The sequence below is a fragment of the Vipera ursinii genome (assembly GCF_947247035.1).
Source record: "Vipera ursinii genome assembly, chromosome: 17".
NCBI classification, from domain to species: Eukaryota; Metazoa; Chordata; class Lepidosauria; order Squamata; family Viperidae; genus Vipera; species Vipera ursinii.
Window position 1 is genome coordinate 6,021,400 of NC_139530.1, and position 20,926 is coordinate 6,042,325.

Here is a 20,926-nt window from a genome sequence, read left to right on the forward strand (position 1 = left end):
AGCACGGAAGGAAAGATTGCATGGGATGGCTGAGCATGTACAAATTCAATCACTGGAAGAAGAAGGGGGGGGGGAGGAAATCCTCTTTCCTCCCCGCTCTACAATACCTTGCAGACGGCGCAGGCTTTTTATACACAATTCACAAGCGCACACATGCTACCAAGATTCAGATCCTCCATCTTCAGAAGCACTCTACCTTGCAGAGAGGAGCAATTTCCCTCCAGCGTGTAAGAAGCAGCTGGGTTGTGCACGTCCCTGCGTGCACAACTAGCCAAACTTGCTTTGTAGTTTTCACGGTTCAACGGATCACAAAATGGGTCGCTTTAAGTTCGGGCGGCGGGCGGCGTGCTTTGTGTCAACAACTCGTGCGGGGAGTAACAAAGAACTTGACAAATGTCAAAATCAAAACTCCCAGAGGGGGAAAAAAGCCCCAATATTGGGGGGCCGAAAGTGCTCTGTGTAGGCCATATATGGTAGCAATAAATGATGTTTACGTTAGACACCAACATGTCTGCCTTCCTTTGTGCCTTTTCTATACAAGGCAGTTTCTCTGGGGTGCCTTTTGCCCCGCTTGGGAAAAATTAAAGACCGTCTTCCCACAAAGGCCATCGACCTGAAAAGGGGAGAAAATCTGAAGAATGCCCAGCCAGGGATGCTGTGTAATCTCGGCTCGTGGTATCGACGCCGAGGTCCGGCAACATGAAATCATTGACTTGTGACTCGCATGCCTCTGAAAACAGCCGTTGCCCCCGTGACACCTAATAAAGAGAATCTTCTCTTGGAAAAATGCAGCATGCCAGCGACAGCGCTGGAATGTGCTCCAGATAACCCGGGAAAGCGGAGCTAGCTTCTGGAGGGCATATAAGAACTCGCCGGAGAAAGGAGAGCAGCAGATCCGAGAGAGAAGACGGGAGGAAGCCACCTCTGGAAACAGCCGACGCCGATCTCCAAGAATGGATGCTAAGGGTTCGCTCCTCGCCGTGGTCTCCTTGGTGTTTTTCCTCTGCTTCCAGTGTCCGGCGGCTCACCCCGTCCGTAGCCTCAGCCCGGCCGAGGAGCTAGCCAACATGGAGGTAAGAGAACGCGGTCCTTGGGATCCATCTGGACTGTGAAGGCTTATCCCACAGGCGCTGGCAGGAATTTTGCCTGCAAATTTCGTCCGGATGTCTGTGGAGATTCTCCGTCGTCCAGGTCCTGGTTGTCCCAAAGGTGAGGCAACTGGACTCTCTTGCTTTTCTCGGAAGATGTTTCGCTTCTCGCCCGAGAAGCTTCTTCGGCTCTGACTGGATAGTGGGGAATGGAAGGATTTAGACTTGTATGACCAGCTTTCTGCAAGGAGTATAAATCCTTTCCATTCCCCACCATCCAGTCAGAGCTGAAGAAGCTTCTCGGATGAGAAGCGAAACGTCTTCAGAGACAAACAAGAAAGTCCAGTGGCCTCTTGGGGAAAAAAACCCACCTCTGGGACATTTTGTCCGAAATGGCATAAGGTCTCTTGCTTGAGCAGAGGGCTGGGCTAGAAGACCTCTGGGGTCCCTTACAGCTCCTCTGCCTCGTCATAGCCACAAGCTTCTTAGAGAGAATTCTTTCAGGAGCTCTTACTCGTGGGGAACCCAGCTTCAGGAGCAGTCTATCCTAGGGGAGCCCAGTTAAATGTCCTACCCAGGTCACAGATTGGCTGACTCCGTTGGAAGCAGGTAGACGATGGCGAAGCCTGCGCACTTTCGGCAGAAAAAGCTGGTGGGTTTAGCCAGAGAGGAGAGATTGGACAACCACCTATCTGAAATGGTCTTCTAGGCTCTCCTGCCTGAGCAGGGGGTTGGACTAGAAGACCTCCGAGGTCCCTTCCAGCTACTCTGCCTCGTCACAGCCACAAGCTTCTTAGAGAGAATTCTTTCAGGAGCTCTTACTCATGGGGAACCCAGCTTCAGGAGCAGTCTATCCTAGGGGAGCACAGTTAAATGTCCTACCCAGGTCACAGATTGGCTGACTCCGTTGGAAGCAGGTAGACGATGGCGAAGCCTGCGCACTTTCGGCAGAAAAAGCTGGTGGGTTTAGCCAGAGAGGAGAGATTGGACAACCACCTATCTGAAATGGTCTTCTAGGCTCTCCTGCCTGAGCAGGGGGTTGGACTAGAAGACCTCCGAGGTCCCTTCCAAAATCTGTCATTCTAAAGAAAGGAGTGGGTGCTGCTCCCAGTGGCCCCAGAAAACAGGGCCAGCGCCGATGCAAAGAAAGGGAGTTTTGCAAAACGTCGGGAGAAACTCCAGCAAGGCAGACGGATTCACCTTCCTTGAACTTATTTTATTTATTTATTTATTTATTATTACATTTATATCCCGCCCTTCTCCGAAGACTCAGGGCGGCTTACAAGCTTAGCAGTAAGACAGCGGGGGAGCCTCATCAGTTCAGGATCCAAAATGGAGGAAAAAGAGGCGTTTTCTTTTTTTATTCCCTCAGAGAAGAGGGAGCCAACGTTTGGGGCCAGCCAACGATGCCCCGAGAAGGGCCAGTTGCGTTTCTATTTTTGCTTCGGAATGGCAATTTGCTGACTGCACCTGTGCACTTTTTTGAGTTTTGAGCCACCGACTGGCTCTCCGTTGCTAAGCTGAAATCAGGCTTGACAGGCGTCCATGGAGATTCTCAGCCATCCAGGCGATGATGGTCTGCTTTTTTTTTTTCCCCCACAAGGCGACGGGACTTTCTCTTTTCTCTTTGAAGACGTTTCGCTTCTCCTCCAAGAAGCTTCTTCGGCTCCGACTGGATGGTCCTTTCGTTCCCCACCCTCCAGTCAGAGCCGAAGAAGCTTCTTGGGTGAGAAGCGAAACATCTTCAGCGAGAAAAATAGGAACTCCCATTGCCTCTTGGGGAAAAAAAAAGCACCTTTAGGACACATTTGGCAGGATAGGAAAATGTGGATGCTAGCATCCAGGGGGAATAAAAAATGAAGGCTCCATCAGTTGTCTAGAATGGGGGTCCTCGACCTTGGCAACTTTAAGACTTGTGGACTTCAACTCCCAGAGTTCCTCAGCCAAGAATCCTGGGAGCTGAAGTCCACAAGTCTTAAAATAATAATAATAATAATAATAATAATAATAATAATAATAATAATAATAATAATAATAATAATAATAACAACAACAACAACAACAACAACAACAACAACAATAATTATTTTATTTTATTTTAATTCCATTTATATCCCGCCCTTCTCCGAAGACTCAGGGCGGCTTTACAAGCTTAGCAGTAGCCTTCATTCTATGTATATGCCTGCTTATTAGGGCTTTCACACACACCCCAAGCGGCATTATTACAAAGTCAGCTTAATTGCCCCCAACAATCTGGGTCCTCATTTTACCTACCTCGGAAGGATGGAAGGCTGAGTCAACCTTGAGCCTGGTGGGACTCGAACCTGCGCTAATTGCAGGCAGCTGGTGTTACTTAAGGAGGCATTAGCCCACTGCTAATAATAATAATAATAATAATAATAATAATAATAATAATAATAATAATAATAATAATAAGAAGAAGAAGAAGAAGAAGAAGAAGAAGAAGAAGAAGAAGAAGAAGAAGAAGAAGAAGTAGTTGGAAGGGACCTTGGAGGTCATCTAGTCCAACCCCCTCCTCAGGCAGGAAACCCTATACCATTTCAGACAAATGGCTGTCCAGTCTCTTCTTAAAAACTTCCAGTGTTGGAGCATTCACCGCTTCTGGAGGCAGGTTGCCAAGGTTGAGGACCCCTGATCTAGGAAGACGATGCTACCCCCGCCCTTTTTTTTTTTTTTTGGCAGTAGATTTGACGGCCTTGTTCTGCGACTGACACAAACCTTCTCAATTCCCACCCCAGGCTCTCCTGGAGACGTTGGAGGAGAAAGTGGCCCTGATGGAAGAGCTACAGGGCAACCCTGAAGACTTTGAAATCCAGGCCCAAGAAGACCTGAACGATCAGCCTGCGGCCGACGATCTGCCCGTCTTTTCCGACCGGACGGCTCTGCTAAAACACATGAGGGGAATTCAGGCTGCCAAAAGCCTGAGAGAATCGGGCTGCTTCGGCCGACGGTTGGACCGGATCGGATCCGTCAGTGGGATGGGATGCAAAGGTGAGTCGGTACCTATTTTCTGATCCATTATTAAGCCTGTTCAGCGGAATCCCACGCACCCCACACTGGAAGCTCTGAAGAAGAGGCTGGATTGCCATCTGTCAGAAATGGGGTAGGATCTCCTGCTTGGCGATGGGATTGGACTAGATGACCTATAGGATCACTTCCAACTCTGTTATTCTATTCTATTCTATTCTATTCTATTCTATTCTATTCTATTCTATTCTATTCTATTCTATTCTATTCTATTCTATTCTATTCTATTCTTATTCCATTCCATTCCATTATTCTACTCTACTCAACTCTACTCTATTCTATTCTACGTACTCTACTCTACTCTATTCTATTCTCTCTTCTATATTCTATTCTATTCTATTCTACTCTACTCTACTCTACTCTCTTCTCTTCTCTTCTCTACTCTACTCTACTCTATTCTATTCTTATTCCATTCCATTCCATTATTCTACTCTACTCTACTCTATTCTATTCTACGTACTCTACTCTACTCTATTCTATTCTCTCTTCTATATTCTATTCTATTCTATTCTATTCTATTCTACTCTACTCTACTCTACTCTACTCTACTCTCTCTTCTCTTCTCTTCTCTTCTCCTCTTCTACTCTACTCTACTCTACTCTACTCTACTCTACTCTATTCTATTCTATTCTATTCTATTCTATTCTATTCTATTATGTACTCTACTCCACTCTACTCTATTCTATTCTCTCTTCTCTCTTCTATTCTATTCTATTCTATTCTATTCTATTCTATTCTATTCTATTCTATTCTATTCTATTCTATTCTATTCTATTCTATTCTATTCCGTTCCATATTTGCTCTACTCTACTCTGCTGTGCTCCACTCTTTTCTCACATTTCTGAGAAAATACTAACCCTAACCCTGAATTCTTAAAAAAAGCTCCCCGTTGCTCTCCAACACAGCCAAGTTAATATCATCTACAACAACATTATTTGGACACCAACTTGGGAGAAAAGGGAAAAAAGGAGCTCCTTTTTTTACGTTGAGGCTGTCACCACCACTCAGGAAAGAAGTCGACCGTAACACCCAGGGCAAACATTAGCCCCTTAAAGAGACACTCCCCAAAATCAGGATTATCTCAGTCACGGAAATACTGCAGCTATCAAAGCCCCAAATAAGTCCTGATCCCATTCAAAGCTTTGCTTTTCTTTGCAAACTTTCGGTTGTTTTCACAAGTTGTCTTAAAAACAACTTTTTTTTAAAAAAAAAATCTCTTTCACTCCTCATTATTTCTTTGAGGAAAGCTGCCTTTATTTAGAAATATAAAAAGTCCTCAGCAGAATTCCTAGTTGTTGTTTTTTCACCCCCCAAAAGCAACTGGGGTTGCTTTTCATTTTTTTTTTCCTTGAAAAGGTTTCGCTTCTCAGCCAAGGAAGCTTCTTCGGTTCTTCTTCGGAAGCGAAGAAGCTTCTTGCGGGGGAAGCGAAAAGTTTTCGAGGAAAAAAAGTGTTGCCTTTTGAAAAAAAAAACCCTTTGGGACAACCACGATCTGGATGTTTGCGACTCGGCCGAGGGAAACGGTAAGCAATATAGGTTTAAAGTTGAAATAGTAACTACCATGCTGCCCGTCATTTCGTCTACCACAAACACTTGCAGGTCATCCTCAACTTAGGACGGTTCATTTAGCGACCGTTCGCAAAGTTGCCACGCCGCTGAAAAAAGGGACTTAGGAGCGCCTTTCACACAGCTTCCCTAGAGTGTCTCGCTTAGCAACATAAACGTTCAGCTCAGTTGCGGTTGTAAGTTGAGGATTTCCTGTATTTAGCCCCTAGCCTCAAGCAAAGGCTTCGTCTTCTTGGGACCCCAAATTGACGTGGTGACATTCAGCATAAATAGTTCTCCAGATGAGATTTTTTTTTCCCCTCTCTTAATCAATTTCCCCTCGTTTCTTTGCTTTCAGGGTTCAGAAGACACTAAAAGCCGCTCCTTTTTCCTGCGGCGTGTGAATCTCCGAAGATTTATTTTTTTCCCAACCTGTGGGCGCTGGAAGAAGACAGCCCTCCGTCTATTTATTTATTTATTAACTTATTTATTACCTGCCTTCGTTTGCTTCTCTCTTTTTTTCCTCCCTCTTTTCCTTTTTCAAAAAATAAATAAAAAGTTTTTTTTTCTTATTTTCAGCACAGAGAACTTGTAGCCTGAAACGATCATTAAAAACTACAATTATCTTATCGTCTTTGTTTTTGTTTTTTTGGGGGGGTGGGTGGGATTGCGCCGCGCGCTTTTCGACTCTTCCGGCCACGTTGCGTTTTAAACGAGTTTGCTATTACCCTTCCCTCTCTTTTTTTAAAAAAATAAAAAATAAATAATGAAATTTGCACCGTCCGACGGCCTCAATCCACATTCCAGGGATCTCTACCGGCGTGACTTACAACAGTTCATTTAGCGACTGCTCAAGGTTACAACGGCGCTGAAAGATGTGACTTAGGACTTTTCACACTGTCGGCCTTGGCAGCCTGATTAAAATTCAGATGCTTGACGACTGACTCGTATTGATGACGGTCGCAGGGTCTTGGGACCCCCTTTTGCAACCTTCTGACAAGCAAAGTCAAGGGGGGAAGCCAGATTCACTTAAGAGCCATGTCACTAACTTATCACCTGCAGTGATTCACTTAACGACCGTGACAAGGAAGGTCGTGAAAATGGGGCGAAACTCACTTAACAAATGTCTCACTGAACAACAGATGTTTTGGACTCCATCGTGGCGGTAAGCCGAGGACTACACTCAAAGGGACGCCCCCAATTTTCACATACTGTGAGGGACCTCAAAATATTAAAGTTGCAGCCGAGTGGCTCAAATGCGAGATTTATTCCTCTTAAGGACTTAAGGCATCCGAGTCCTTCTATCCGTTCTCCTTTTTTTTTTGTCTTTCTTCCGTCTAAAACAGGGGTCTCCAACCTTTTTGGTTTGGTGGCCCGGAAAGGGAGGCATGCACCTCTCCGTGCACACATGCACAAATTGTTCGCACGCCTGCGTGCACAAAAATGAGCCCCACATGCACGTGCACAAACGGGTCGCACGTGAGTGCATGCGCAAACGAGGCTGCGTGGGTGCGAGTGCTGCAAACGGGGTGGCGCTAGTGCTGGCGGGATCCTATGGGTGGTGCTAGCGTGAGTGTGGGGGGGTGAGTGCACGTGCGTGTGTGTGTGTGTGCACTGGCCATCCCGTCACATGGCCCTGTGGCCCAGTGGCCACAGCACGGTTGGGGAACCCCTGGTCTAAAATACAGGCAGTTCTCGACTTACGACCACAACGGAGCCCCAAATTCCCATTGCTAAGCGAGACATTTGTTAAGGCAGCTTTGCCCCATTTTACTTTCTTGCCACCGTTGTTAAGTGAATCACTGCAGTTGGTAAGTTAGAAACACGGTTGTTAAGTGAATCTGACTTTGCTTTTCAGAATGTCGCAAAAAGGGATCACGTGACCCCGGGACGCTGCGACCGTCATAAATAGGAGTCGGTTGCCAAGCGTCTGAATTTTGATCAGGTGAGCCGCGGGGACGCTGCAAGGCTCGTAAGTGTGAAAAACGGTCACAAGTCACTTTCTTTCCAGCGGCGTTGCGACTTTGAACGGTCATTAAACGAACTGTTGTAAATCAAGGACCGCCTGTAATTGCGGCCTTGCCGTGCCGAGTGAATGAAAGTGACGGTTTCCGGATCTAAAGCAGGGGGTGGGAAGAATGTCACAGATGCGAGATGAGGTGACGGGGGAAAAAATCAAATCAGTAAAGAAATAAATCGCATCGGAGAAGGTCCGTTTAAAATGCCAGCAAAGTTTCAGGACAAAATGGCTGGCGATTGAAACAAGTCAATCTTGTTTGGCCACACCCACTTTCTGCTTCAGCCACACCCACACCCTTTGCCCCGCCCAAATACAGCTCGTGCTATTTTATCCCAGAGGTAGCAACATTCTGCTCAGCATAGTTTTTTTCCCCCCACTGGGGTTTATATTTACATATCCTGCTGCTGATAGAAGTGAACATCCAGATTCAGCCACAGTTTCATTCCATGCAGCATTAACCTTGTGAACTCTCAGCCTTCCTCCTTCCGTTATGCATTCAAGATGGCCAGTATTTAATATTTACATGTAAGGGTGTAAATCTATACATATGTCATATGTAGTATGTCTTAAATGTGTGTTATGTAGGTGTACACTTTGAGGAGAAGCAACTAAATTTCATTTTTAACGTGTGCCATTGTGCCCACAGGGGGAAAAAATGACCATAAATGATCATAGGCCAAGCTTTCTTTTAGACATACATACTTCTGACACAACATCGGTTGCAGTCATGGACAATTAATCCAAAGAGTCACCTCGTGGCAAGAGGGGCAGCCAATAAATCTAATTAATAAATAAAGTCCTGAAGAGGGCTGGGGTGGGACCCATTCTGGAGATGCAACATCTCCTACGTTCAGGCACGAAGACTATCTATACTCATCAAAAGCACAACTGTCCAGATGCAAGACCCTTTTCCCGAGGAAGACCTCCAGACGTCAATCAAACGTTACCTCCTCCCAATGCAAAAATATCAGTTTCTTGCGGAGAGCAGGCCTGGAGAGCAGAACTGTTGGGCGTGCACAATAGGGGCATTACGTTAAAAAAATTCAGAGTCAACAAATGGTGGTCAACCCTCCATTAAGCCATCATCCCTTTTGCCCTCAACCAGCAAAGTCCCCTGTTGTTCACACTTGCTTTCTAGAACATGAGCACCAGGATTTGGAAAGTCTGTGTGCTCTTCTGAAAATTAACCCCTTCCAAATCTCTCTCTCTCTCTTCCCCTCCCTCCCACTCTTTCACCCTCTCCCTCCCTCTCCTTACCTAGCTAGCAGAATAACAGAACTGGAAGGGACCTTGAAGGTCCTCTAGTCCAACCCCTTGCTCAAGCAGCAGACCCCATACCAGTGATGGCGAACCTTTTAGAGACCGAGTGCCCAAACTGCAACCCAAAACCCACTTATGTATCATCGGGTGCTGGGTGGGCATGGACTGCAGAGGGTGGGCGAGGCCCATCGGGTGGGCGTGGCTGCAGTGGTAACGGCAGACTGGGTGGGACTAAAAAGTTCAATCAATCAATTCCAACTTTGTGAGAAAACTTTTTTTCCCCCCGCAAGAAGTTGAAATTGATTAATTGATTGAACCTTTTTCTTTTTGTACATGGTGGCGGAGGCCTAAAGCAAAAAGGTTTTATAAAACCCAGCTGAAGGCCTAGGACTGGGGCGACAGCGTGCGTGCCCACAGAGATGGCTCTGCGTGCCACCTGTGGCACCTGTGCCATAGGTTCACCACCATGGCTCTATACAGTTTCAGACAAATTAGGCGAAACCTGGTTCTAAAACAGTAACTGGGACCTTGGAGTCCCAGTGGACGATCACTTAACCATGAGTCAGCCGGGTGCGGCAGCAGCCAAAAAAGTGAATGCAATCTTCGGTTGTATAAACAGAGGCATAGAATCAAAATGACTTAAAGTATTAGCATTGCTTTATAAAGCGGTGGCTCAGTGGGTTAGAACGCTGAGCTTGTCGATCTGAAGGTCGGCAGTTTGGCGGGTCGAATCCCGAGTGCCGCGTAGCAGAGTGAGCGCCTGTTACCCGTCCCAGCTTCTGCCAACCTAGCAGTTCGAAAGCACGTAAAAATGCAAGTAGAAAAATAGGGACCACTCCGGTGGGAAGGGAACAGCGTTCCGTGCGCCTTTGGCGTCTAGTCATGCCGGCCACATGACCACGGAGACGTCCTCGGACAAGCGCTGGCTCTTCGCATTTGAAACGGAGATAAGCACCGGCCCCTAGAGTTGGAAACGACTAGCACGCATGTGCGGGGGAACCTTTACCTTTACCTTTCAGTCTCATGAAGAGAAGGACCAGGGCAGACATGACAGCAATCTTCCAATATCTCAGGGGCTGCCCCAAAGAAGAGGGAGTCAAGCTATTCTCCAAAGCACCTGAAGGCAGGACAAAAAGCAACGGATGGAAACTAATCAAGGAGAGAAGCAACCTGGAATTAAGGAGAAAATTCCTAACAGGGAGGACAATTAACCAGTGGAACAACCTGCCTCCAGAAATCATGGGGGCTCCATCACTGGAGGTTTTTAAGAAGAGGCTAGAAAGTCACTTGTCTGAAATAGTATAGGTTCTCCTGCTTGAGCAGAGGGCTGGACTAGAAGACCTCCAAGATCCCTTCCAGCTTTTATTCTGATTGAATCTTGAAAATCTCCAGTGATGGACCATCCCAACTTCTGCAGGCCTCCTTCCTTTTTTTTTGCATTCAAAGCTGTGGATTCTGCCTTCTCCAGTTTGATATCCTCGTCGTGTTTTTGACCCTACCGTTAAAAGTATTTTCCATCATTAATCCAGGTTTGATTCTGCCCTTCTTAAGACGGACACATTCGGGAGGATTTTCATGCCGAAGCCTCCACTTCTCCACAAACTCTCCACAAGATAAGCAAGAACCAAACCCTCTGCCATCTGGTCTCTCGCACTTGCCAACATGTTGCTGGCTGTATTGTCCTCTCTTTGTGGGGCTGTTGTGAGCTGCCCAGAATCACAGAGAGTCGGGAAGCACGTTTAAGTTTAGCAAATTACTAATTCTGATTAAACCCTGAGCTTTGGGAGATCGGCGCACATCCAACGTGGCTTGTGGCTGGGGTGTCGAGGCAGGCCCATGGTCCCCATCCAATCGGATTTTCCACTCCTATAACAACCTCTCCCCCCCCACACACAAGGCTGTCTCCTAAAACAGATAAAGGGGGATTTTTTAGAGCTTCTTTCACACCTAGGAAGTGTGAAAGCTCTTCAGACAAGGCCCAAGGAATGCTTGTGTCACGGGTTCCTCCCCTACTGTTATGGTCCTCGCTGGCCCGGGAACTGCAGGAGGTGGCTTTCCACCCAAGGAAGATCACTTTAAAAGGGAATCTTCTCCTGGCTCCGGGGTCTGAGCGTCTCTATTGAGTCAGGGTGATGGAATGTGGGGTTCATTCTTCAAGCATGAGCTTCGCCGCCCAAAAGATATAAAGATAGAGGGCGTGGAATCGACGCGACCACGGGCAGAGTGCGGAGACAGGCCGGTTCCTGGAGATGATGGGTTCAACGATTCCTTTCCTGTTCTCCTTGTTGCTTGCTGCTCACCTCCAAAGTCCATCTGGGGCCCAGCCCATCTCTCGGTCAGATCTAGCAGATTTCAAGGTAAGATCCATCTGGGGTCGGGTCAAAGCTGAGACAAGCCTTGGCTAACTTGGGGAGAACCTCGAGTTGTTGAGGGCGGACTGGCTTGGCACCCCAAGATCCTAGGTCTACAGACGGGTCCGGAGAGCAGGTGATGGGAAGAGACATCTCTCGAACCGATACTCTAGTTGGCCGTCACCTTCTAAGTTCAATCAGAACAAAGTTGGAAGGGACCTTGGAGGTCTTCTAGTCCAACCCCCTGCTCAAGCAATTTCAGATAAGTGACTGTCCAGTCTCTTCTTAAAAAACCTCCAGTGATGGAGCATCCACAACTTCTGAAGGCAGCTGTTCCACTGGTTAATTGTCCTTACTTTTAGGAAGTTTCTCCTTAGTTCCAGTTTGCTTCTCTCCTTGATTAGTTTCCATCTGTTGTTTCTTGTTCTGCCTTCAGGTGCTTTGGAGAATAAGTGGACCTCTCCTTCTTTGTGGCAGCCCCTCAAACACTGGAATACTGCTGTCATGTCACCCCTAGTCCTTCTTTTCTGTAGACCGGCCATACCAGTCTAAAAAAAAAAGAAAGGCAACTATGATTAATAGGAGACAACACCCAATGCTGTGATTGCTGTCTGGCCTTCAAAACCATGGACATAGTCACTGGAAGTTTGTATACAACCCAGAAAGGATCTGTACTCAATGGGCTAGTGTCTAACAGACCACAGGACTGTGTATGATACATGTGTGAATTGGTCCAAGATAAGACATTGTAGCGCAGTTGAGAAAAAGACCCTTCTTTTTGATCTTGCCTTGCTTTCGAGTCTTTAGTCATCTTCTCTTGACTCAGCTTCTACTAATTATCTTCTCTTTCCCAAACTACTACCTGAAAATGGAGGCTAAAACATATGAAGAACGGTTGAAGGAATTGGGTACGTCTAGTCTAGTGAAAAGGGATGCGGTGGCTCAGTGGGTTAGGACGCTGAGCTTGCCGATCAGAAGGTCGGCAGTTTGGCGGGTCGAATTCCGAGTGCCGCGTAGCAGAGTGAGCGCCTGTTACCCGTCCCAGCTTCTGCCAACCTAGCAGTTCGAAAGCACATTAAAAAAATGCAAGTAGAAAAATAGGGACCAATCCGGTGGGAAGGTAACAGCGTTCCGTGTGCCTTTGGCGTCTAGTCATGCCGACCATATGACCACGGAGACGTCCTCGGACAAGCACTGGCTCTTCGGCTTTGAAACGGAGATGAGCACCGGCCCCTAGAGTCGGAAACGACTAGCACGCATGTGCAGGGGAACCTTTACCTTTACCTTTAGTCTAGTGAAAAGAAGGACAAGGGGTGACAGGATAGCAGTATTCCAATATTTGAGGGGCTGCCACAACGAGGAGGGGGTCAACCTATTCTCCAAAGCACCAGAGGGCAGGACAAGAAGCAACAGATGGAAACTAATCAAGGAGAGAAGCAATCTAGATCTAAGGAGAAAATTCCTGACAGTGAGGACAATTAACCAGTGGAACGGCTTAACTCCAGAAGCTGTGGGTGCTCCATCACTGGAGACTTTTAAGAAGAGACTGGACAACCATCTGTCTGAAATGGTGTAGGGTCTCCTGCATAAGCAGGGGGTTAGACTAGAAGACCTCCAAAGTCCCCTCCCATTCTGTTACTCTGTTAAATTAATCAGCACAGCCAAACGCTGAAAGAAACGTTGAATTTTCACAACTAATAAGTGGTTGAAGACATACCTTGACAGCCCTGGCTTATTTTTTTTCCGGCGTGTCTCTCTGCACCCTAGCAGGAATACAGACAAATGCTTCAGGAGAGACCGACTTTAAGAGAAGAGTTTGCAAAACACGTTTTTTTCGTTTCCCCTTTTGCTCTCAGGATCTTCTGGAAAGGATTGAAAGTCAAGTGGTGTTGGCAGAAAAGGAAGAAATTGAGCGCGATCTGAAGGAAGCCAACGAAGAACCAGTGGGCGATGCAGACCAGCTAATCTCATCCTGGGATGGCGAATACTCAAGACCCCCCAGCGAAGGCGGCGTTGGCCGCGTCAACTGGCAACCCCCCGAAAGAGCCCCAGCGGCAGCCGTGGGAAACAAACTGGGGGGCTTTTTCAGTGGCCCCCGCAGGTTATCCAGCTGCTTCGGACAACGGCTGGACAGAATAGGGTCGGTGAGCGGACTTGGGTGCAACAGAAGACATGTAAGTTGCAACCTGGAGAGTTCCACCATGTCAATTAAATGGCTAGGGGGAGAATCAGTTCAGCAATTGAAGCTCTGTTGACCAGGAAAACATCCAAACCAGGGTTTGGTCAAGTGGTCAGTATCAACGCCCAAGAGTTGATGGACCAAACCCAGGAGCAGTTAAATGGGTGTTAAGAAGGGGTCAAAAAAGGATGGAAGGTCGAGCAGGGGTCAATTAATCTTCTGTAGTCCCTGGCCCTGAAGATGAGGTGTTTACATCCAAACTAGACTGTATTTTCTCTGGGCCAAGTATGTGTGTGTGTGTGTGTGTGTGTGTGTGGGTATATGCATAATTTATTTATTTTTTTGTCATGTTTATGCAGTGTATATTGGAGGTGGTGACCCTTTGAGAGCTGTATGCAACAAAATCTCATGTTAATGTATGCTGATTAGTGTGCATTAAAGTGACAATAATTATTCTATTCTATTTCTATTCTATTCTGCATTCTATTGTATCCTATCCTATCCTATTCCTTTCCCTCTTCATTCTATTCTATTCTATTCTATTCTATTCTATTCTATTCTATTCTATTCTATTCTATTCTATTCTATTCTATTCTATTCTATTCCTATTCCTATTCTTCATTCCTCCTATTATTCTATTCTATTCTATTCTATTCTATTCTATTCTATTCTATTCTATTCTATTCTATTCTATTCTATTCTATTCTATTCTATTCTATTCTATTCCATTCCTATCTGTCAGACTGGGTAACCTGATTTGGATGTTCAGCTGCCAGCAAGTTGCTGGCCTTGTCTATATTATAGCACTGTTAGTTAAAGCAGTGTTTTTCAACCTTTTTTGGGCAAAGGCACACTTGTTTCATGAAAAAAATCACGAGGCACTCCACCATTAGAAAATGTTAAAAAATTTAACTCTGTGCCTATATTGACTATATATAAAGTAATTCTCTTGAATAGGAATCAAATAAACACAAAGAAAGTATTTTATAATTACTTTTCAATTTTTCCCACGGCACACCAGGCAACATCTCGCGGCACACTAGTGTGCCGCGGAACAGTGGTTGAAAAACACTGAGTTAAAGTACTATTTATTACATTATTTTCATGTAATAAATGTTTGAGGGTGTGTGCAAACAATCTGAAAGTCCAGGAAGGATCAATGAGAAGAATTTGGGAACCCCGGGTCTAAATGAAGAGAAGGGTGTTATCTTAAAAGCATTTGCTTTTAAATTTATAAATTTATAAATTTATAAATTATATATTTATATATATTTATAAATATTTATAAATTTATAAATTATAAATTTATAAATTTTAAATTTATAAATTTATAAATTTATCTACAAGTGTCAGCTTTTAATGGGTATCTCTCTTTCCAGATAAACAGAAAATTATTGTAAGGAGGGTGGGAGGCCTTGAAAACTAGCTTCGAGAAAGGCAGGAATAAAAAAAGTCACTTTTCGCCTCCATATTTAATCCTATTATTCATGCGTTTTGATTTCTAAACTGCCTTATTCTTTCCTGTAAAATAAATTCAAAATCTAACCTGGTCACAGGACTGCAATTTCCAAACATGGGTTGGTAGTTAAGGCGAACCACGTTTTTTTTTCTTTCTCTTTTACAGAAGTGAAACCGGGTGGAAGAAATTACCTCCATAAGTCATCTTATCCCAAAGGTGTTTTCGTTTCATTACGACGAAGATTCTTCCTGCCAGCAAAAAATTTAGTACACCGATTCCAGAGTATCAGGATTTTGCTCCGACCGAAATATATCCCACAGTGCAGTGGTGAGGTCCCAGCAAAAACACACCGCACTTCTAAATCAGCCCTTCTCAGGTCAAGAATAGGAAAAAAACAACAACCCAACATTTTACCCTAGTCACGTGAATTTAAATGAATTTAAAGACATACGTGCTTTCCCTTCCGGTCTATGCATTCAATCTCCTGGATGAGTCGCAACTAGGAATTCTTAAATTCAGCACCAAGGACAGAGGCAGGGCGAGATCTTTCCACCCTGCCCAATTTTTATTGATAAATTAAGAAGAGTGTAACAATATCTGACTTTCTTCCCCGTAAATAAAACCCCTGACGTATTGAAGATGAGAGACAGTAATGGGGGGAAATATCGTTTTCCAAAATTGCGCGGGCCAAGAAAATACCCTTAAAATGTCTTGCTGACAAAATTCTATACTAAGATATTTGTGGGAGAATTTGAAAGATTTCCTCCCCCCTCTCCATTGTGCCTCCTCCTACTTTGAATTATTAAAGGAATCGATTTTTTCATCCCTTCTGGTTTGAACGGATGCATGAACAAGCATTGCGCAATAGTTAGGATACAGTGAGAAGATATTTAATTATGGGCTTTATTTCATCTGCACGCAACAAAGGCTTTGTGGAACACCGGTATGATTAAATAAAAAAAAAAGACTTTAATGACCTTTGTGTGTAGTTATCTTTCTTGTGTGTGTGTGTGTGTGTGTGTGTAAATGATTTGTGTAACTCAGCATCTCAACTGACTGTGTATTTACATTTTATTTTATTTTTATTTTATTTTAATTCCATTTATATCCCGCCCTTAACACAGAGATAAAACGGAATATATATGTATATGAGTAGAATAGAGCGGAGCGGAGTGGAATGGAATAGAATGCAGAATAGGGTAGAATAGAGTAGAGTAGAGTAGAATAGAATAGAAGCTGGAAGGGACCTCGGAGGTCTTCTAGTCCAGCCCCCTGCTCAAGCAGGAGATCCTACACCGTTTCAGACAAGTGGCTGTCCAGTCTCTTCTTAAAAACCTCCAGGGATGGAGCGCCCACGATTTCTGGTGGCAAGCCGTTCCGCTGGTTAATTGTCCTCACTGTTAGGAAGTTTCTCCTTAATTCTAGGTTGCTTTTTCTCTCTCACACACACAAGTGGGGATTGCAAAAAAAACAACAACACTGTACTTAAAGTTGTTTGGTCCTTCAGAGATGTCACTAGGATATTTTGTTCCCGAGAAGGGGAAATTCCAGTTGGCAAAAACTAGGCTGGCAAACATGCCAAAATGTCTTCAGAGCGGTAACAAAGAGGTTATTTCTGAGATAAAAATGACAAGATTGTAAATAAAAAAATAACTTATCTTTGCATTAAGTGCTTCTTTCAGGATGATAAATGACCCAGCAATTGGGCACACATAATATAGGAAATTCAGCTATAGTAGTTTTAAATGTGTGTGTGCGTGTTTTAAATGCATTGGGAATTTAATGCCTTGGGCAAACTCTGGTGTGGATTGTTTTGCGATTTCACATTTGCGCCAATCCAGAGAATGGGCTCCTGATAGTCAGGGACTTAAGAAGGTCTTACGAACACAAGGTTCTCAGTAGTGATGGGAGAGAAATTTATTCCTTGATGGAAAAACACAGCTGAGTGTATGATAAACCTGTCGCTGTTGTCTCTGGCTTAATGTCCATGCGAAGTAAAGTCCAAATGCATCTGCAAAGCAGACTGGGAGAAAATGACAGTGAGCCTGCACGTTCGGAAGCACGCTACCTTTGAATAATCGTGGAAACAAAAATTGTCCACTTTTATTAAGCATTCCAATAAGCTTTAAAATGTCTCTGGGTAGGAAAAAAAAATGCTCATTTGCAAATAGAGAAAAGAAATTAGCAATGTCTCTTTTTTTACTTTCCCTCCTGATGGGTAAATAAAATAAAAATGCAACAAAGCTGAACACGGGGGGGGGGGGGGGTGGAAAAAAAAATCAAAAAACGGCAAGAAAGACTCAATGACAGAGATCTGGGCGGACCCCAAAAGACATAAAAGAGGCTTTTTATTGTGGTTTGTTTGTTTGTTTTAAAGAGAAGAACCATGGGTTATAGAATACAAGTGCTCAAATCCAAATTTTCTTTATATATATATGTATATGTATAAGTTGTGGCGACGTTTCGACGAAATCCCATCCGTCATCATCAGGCCGGAAGAAACCCGAGACTCTAGACCTACACATACAGACACCCGCGAGAATCTACGAAAACATATATATATGTATATATATATATATGTATATAAAAAAGGTAAAGGTAAAGGTTCCCCCGCACATTCGTGCTAGTCGTTTCCGACTCTAGGGGCCGGTGCTCATCTCCGTTTCAAAGCCGAAGAGCCAGCGCTTGTCTGAGGACGTCTCCGTGGTCACGTGGCCGGCATGACTAGACGCCAAAGGCGCACGGAACGCTGTTACCTTCCCACCGGAGTGGTCCCCGTTTTTCTACTTGCATTTTTATGTGCTTTCGAACTGCTAGGTTGGCAGAGGCTGGGACGAGTAACAGGCACTCACTCTGCTACGCGGCACTCGGGATTCGACCCGCCAAACTGCCGACCTTCCGATCGACAAGCTCAGCGTCCTAACCCACTGAGCCACCGCTGAGCCACCACTGAGCCACACATATATATATGTGTGTGTGTATATATATATATATATATATATATATATATATATATATATATATATATATATATATATATATATGTGTGTGTGTGTGTGTGTGTGTGTGTGTGTGTGTGTGTGTGTGTTTTCTGAGGTTTTCGCGGGTGTTTGTATGTGGATCTTTGTTCATTCGGGTTTTTTCCCACGTAGAATTGAAGGTGTAGGAGCAACGTTTCGACGGAATCCCATCCGTCATCCTCAGGCTGTTTATTGATATATATACATATCCAGCACATTCTCTGACCAGAATGCTTTGAAACATGATTTTTTTTAAAAAAACAAAAGTGTTACGCACACACACACAAAAATTAGTTCCCCGTGATTTGACTGGCGACGACAAGGGGAAAGTGCAATTGGAAATGAAAATATTGATAAGAGCTGGTAAAACCAAAGAAACGTCTCGTGTGCTTCTCCCTCTGGAATGGACATTAATACTGTTGGAAGTGACGAGAGAGCAGAAACAAGGAGAATTCCTAGAGTGTCCCAGGATCCATCAACCTATCAACCCGGAAGTGGCCAGTGAAGGGGGTCCAGCCAATTCGATGTGGGAATGTGAATTAAATAAGAGCGGTGCGGGAAGGCGGGAAGACAGAAGACAATTCTCGACACAATTTTGTGGAGCGCAGGAGAGACCGGGGGCCGTTTTACGGCAATCGCTTTCTCTTCATTCAATTCTGAGCTATGATTTTAAGCCGGGACAAAGAGGAGAACCGAGAAGTCCTACCACTACTTTTTAGAAGCCTGAAGGGTGTAACTGGATTTTTTTAAAAAAAAATTTTTTTGATTAGAGCGCACACATTAAAACACACATTATCGATACACCTGGGATAAGAAAGAGATGTGTCATCTGGATCGTGAAACGAAACCAGGCCAACAAACGTGGCACCTACTCTTGACAATGTACTGCAGTGTCGCCTAAATTTCCAGGGCTACCTTACTTTGTAAAAATTTATACATATGTATAAATTTATACGTATAAATTTATACGTATAAATAAATACGTATAAATTTATAGGTATAAATTTATACGTATAAATCCCCAGCCTAGCAAGATGCCAACAATTGGGCAATAAAGATGAACCCAGCCGAGAATTTTGCAAGTTTTTCGCCCTCTGATGCTTTTAAGCTTCTAGAAATGAAAAGGGAAGCTATAACTGGCCAGCAATCCTACAAAACCGCCCCAAAATATTAGCTTGGCATTTTTTTTTTCTCATCCGCTTTTAAAGCAGTAAAGCAGATATAGAATGAATTATTTTTACAGCATTATTTTTACAGTATTTCTCTCTCTCTTTCTCCTTCTCTCTCTCTCTCTTTCTCTGAATTCTGGAAATTCAGGGAGACCAAAACAACTTTAGCTTGCTGGGAAAATAAGAACGTTGGTTTGTTTCCCTCACACAAGCACATAAGAGAGATACGGGGGCAAAAAAAAAAGGGCCATTTATAGACCGAACTTTAGAATCAAACGCCCGTTTGCCCAGCACAACCAAGTAAAAAATCAGCCAGGATAAATTTGGTCTTGCAAACGTTCAGAGTTGCAAAGGGAACGTTTTGACGGCTGAGGCCATGAAAGAGAGGAGTTGCGACGGGAGTTGCTAACAGCGCTGAAACGGGACCTGTTCTAACCAGAAACGCTTGCAAAAGAGGGCAGGGGGAAGGTAATGCGTTGGGAAATGAAAAAATGACATTTTTTTTTAAGGTCAAGAGCGGGAGAGGGGGCAAAGGAGGGGCTGCAATCCCGTTTGGGTTGAGAAGGGAGCGAAGAAATATTAGAAAAGGGGACGGGGGTGGGTGGGAAAGAGAGATAAAACTAAATATCCCAGGGAGGTGAACGTTAAAAAAAAACACACTAAAATTAAAAAAAACTTGCAAAGGCATTCCTGTCTTGAGTAGACAGAACCGGTCTTCCAAAATTGGACTTCCGCTCGGCGTCCAGACCAGGTCACTCCAAAATAGGTATGGATAATCTATTACTTGGAAAGCAGGAAGAGGCGGAGGGGAAAATAAAAAAAAACAACACAATATTGCATGGGAGACTTAATTAGCATCAAAAGGCATAAAAAAAACCCGGCTGTGCCCCATTCGTAGCCTAAGCCAGGAAATGGAATTTTTTTTGTCGCTGATAAAAACCAGCGGGCAAATAAGCCAGGAATCCTTAAAAGTTTTGTCACCTTACAAAAATTTGAGTCGTTCCAGATTGCAACCAAGCGCTGGAATTATTTTTTTTTTGGGGGGGGGAACCTGGCTAAATTTTGAGTGAATGAGCCCCCCCCATAGAGGCATTCTTCCTTCTTTTTCAGCAGAGACCCCCCCTGAGGGCGGGGAGGGGGGGGCAAGCTGCATGGATTAAGTCCTGTAACCAGATTTGGGGGGGGGGAGAAATGGAAAAGGCTAAGCTCTCCTTACAAGCATCGACCGCTGTGCTTTATCAAGGCCGTATCAGCTCTCTTCGCAGTCTTGAATTTCTGCTTTCCCTCGGAAAGAGATTTATGCAAAGGTTAAACACACACACACACACACACACACACACACACACACACGCACAAAGCCCAAGCTACAAAGACAGGAGTCTGCCGGAACGGCCTGCGCAAGAGCCAGTGGGATGAGGCTAGTTAGAAAGGCCAGACCAGTCCCGGCCGGCTCAAGGCTTGTGTGCGTGCGTGTGTGTGTGTGTGTGTGTGAGCCACCCAGGATGGAAAAGCTCTTGAACCTGGCCGCTCCGGACCCCCGCCCCAGCCCCAGCCCCATTCCGGTCCTACCTGGGCATTTCTCATCCTTATTAAATTATCAATGTTGCAAATTACAGTCCGTCTGCAAGAAACCAGATCTGGCGAAGCTAACCACCCGGGGAAGGGGAGGGGAGTGCTGTGCAAGGGCGAGGGTCACGCCGGGGGCAAGGAAAAGAGCCGCCACCTGCCGAGAAGAAAGGTGCTGGAATCGACAATACCGCCTCCCCACCCACCCACCCCTTCCTGGC

General features: G+C 44.9%; 2 protein-coding genes across 2 annotated transcripts; both read left to right on the forward strand.

Annotated features, from left to right (window-relative positions):
* Window positions 1-953: 953 nt before the first annotated feature.
* On the forward strand, window positions 954-4,361 carry LOC310647958 (natriuretic peptides A-like; the record flags this gene model as incomplete). The annotated part of the gene is made up of 2 exons (XM_083375586.1): window positions 954-1,073; window positions 3,848-4,361. The coding sequence occupies 2 exons, from the start codon at window positions 954-956 to the stop codon at window positions 4,121-4,123; spliced, it is 396 nt and encodes a 131-aa protein (XP_083231712.1). The 3' UTR covers window positions 4,124-4,361.
* Window positions 4,362-11,213: 6,852 nt separating this feature from the next.
* Window positions 11,214-15,121, forward strand: LOC310648029 (natriuretic peptides A-like; the record flags this gene model as incomplete). The annotated part of the gene is made up of 3 exons (XM_083375659.1): window positions 11,214-11,318; window positions 13,169-13,456; window positions 15,116-15,121. 3 exons carry the CDS (start codon window positions 11,214-11,216, stop codon window positions 15,119-15,121), a joined length of 399 nt encoding a protein of 132 aa, XP_083231785.1.
* Window positions 15,122-20,926: the final 5,805 nt, after the last annotated feature.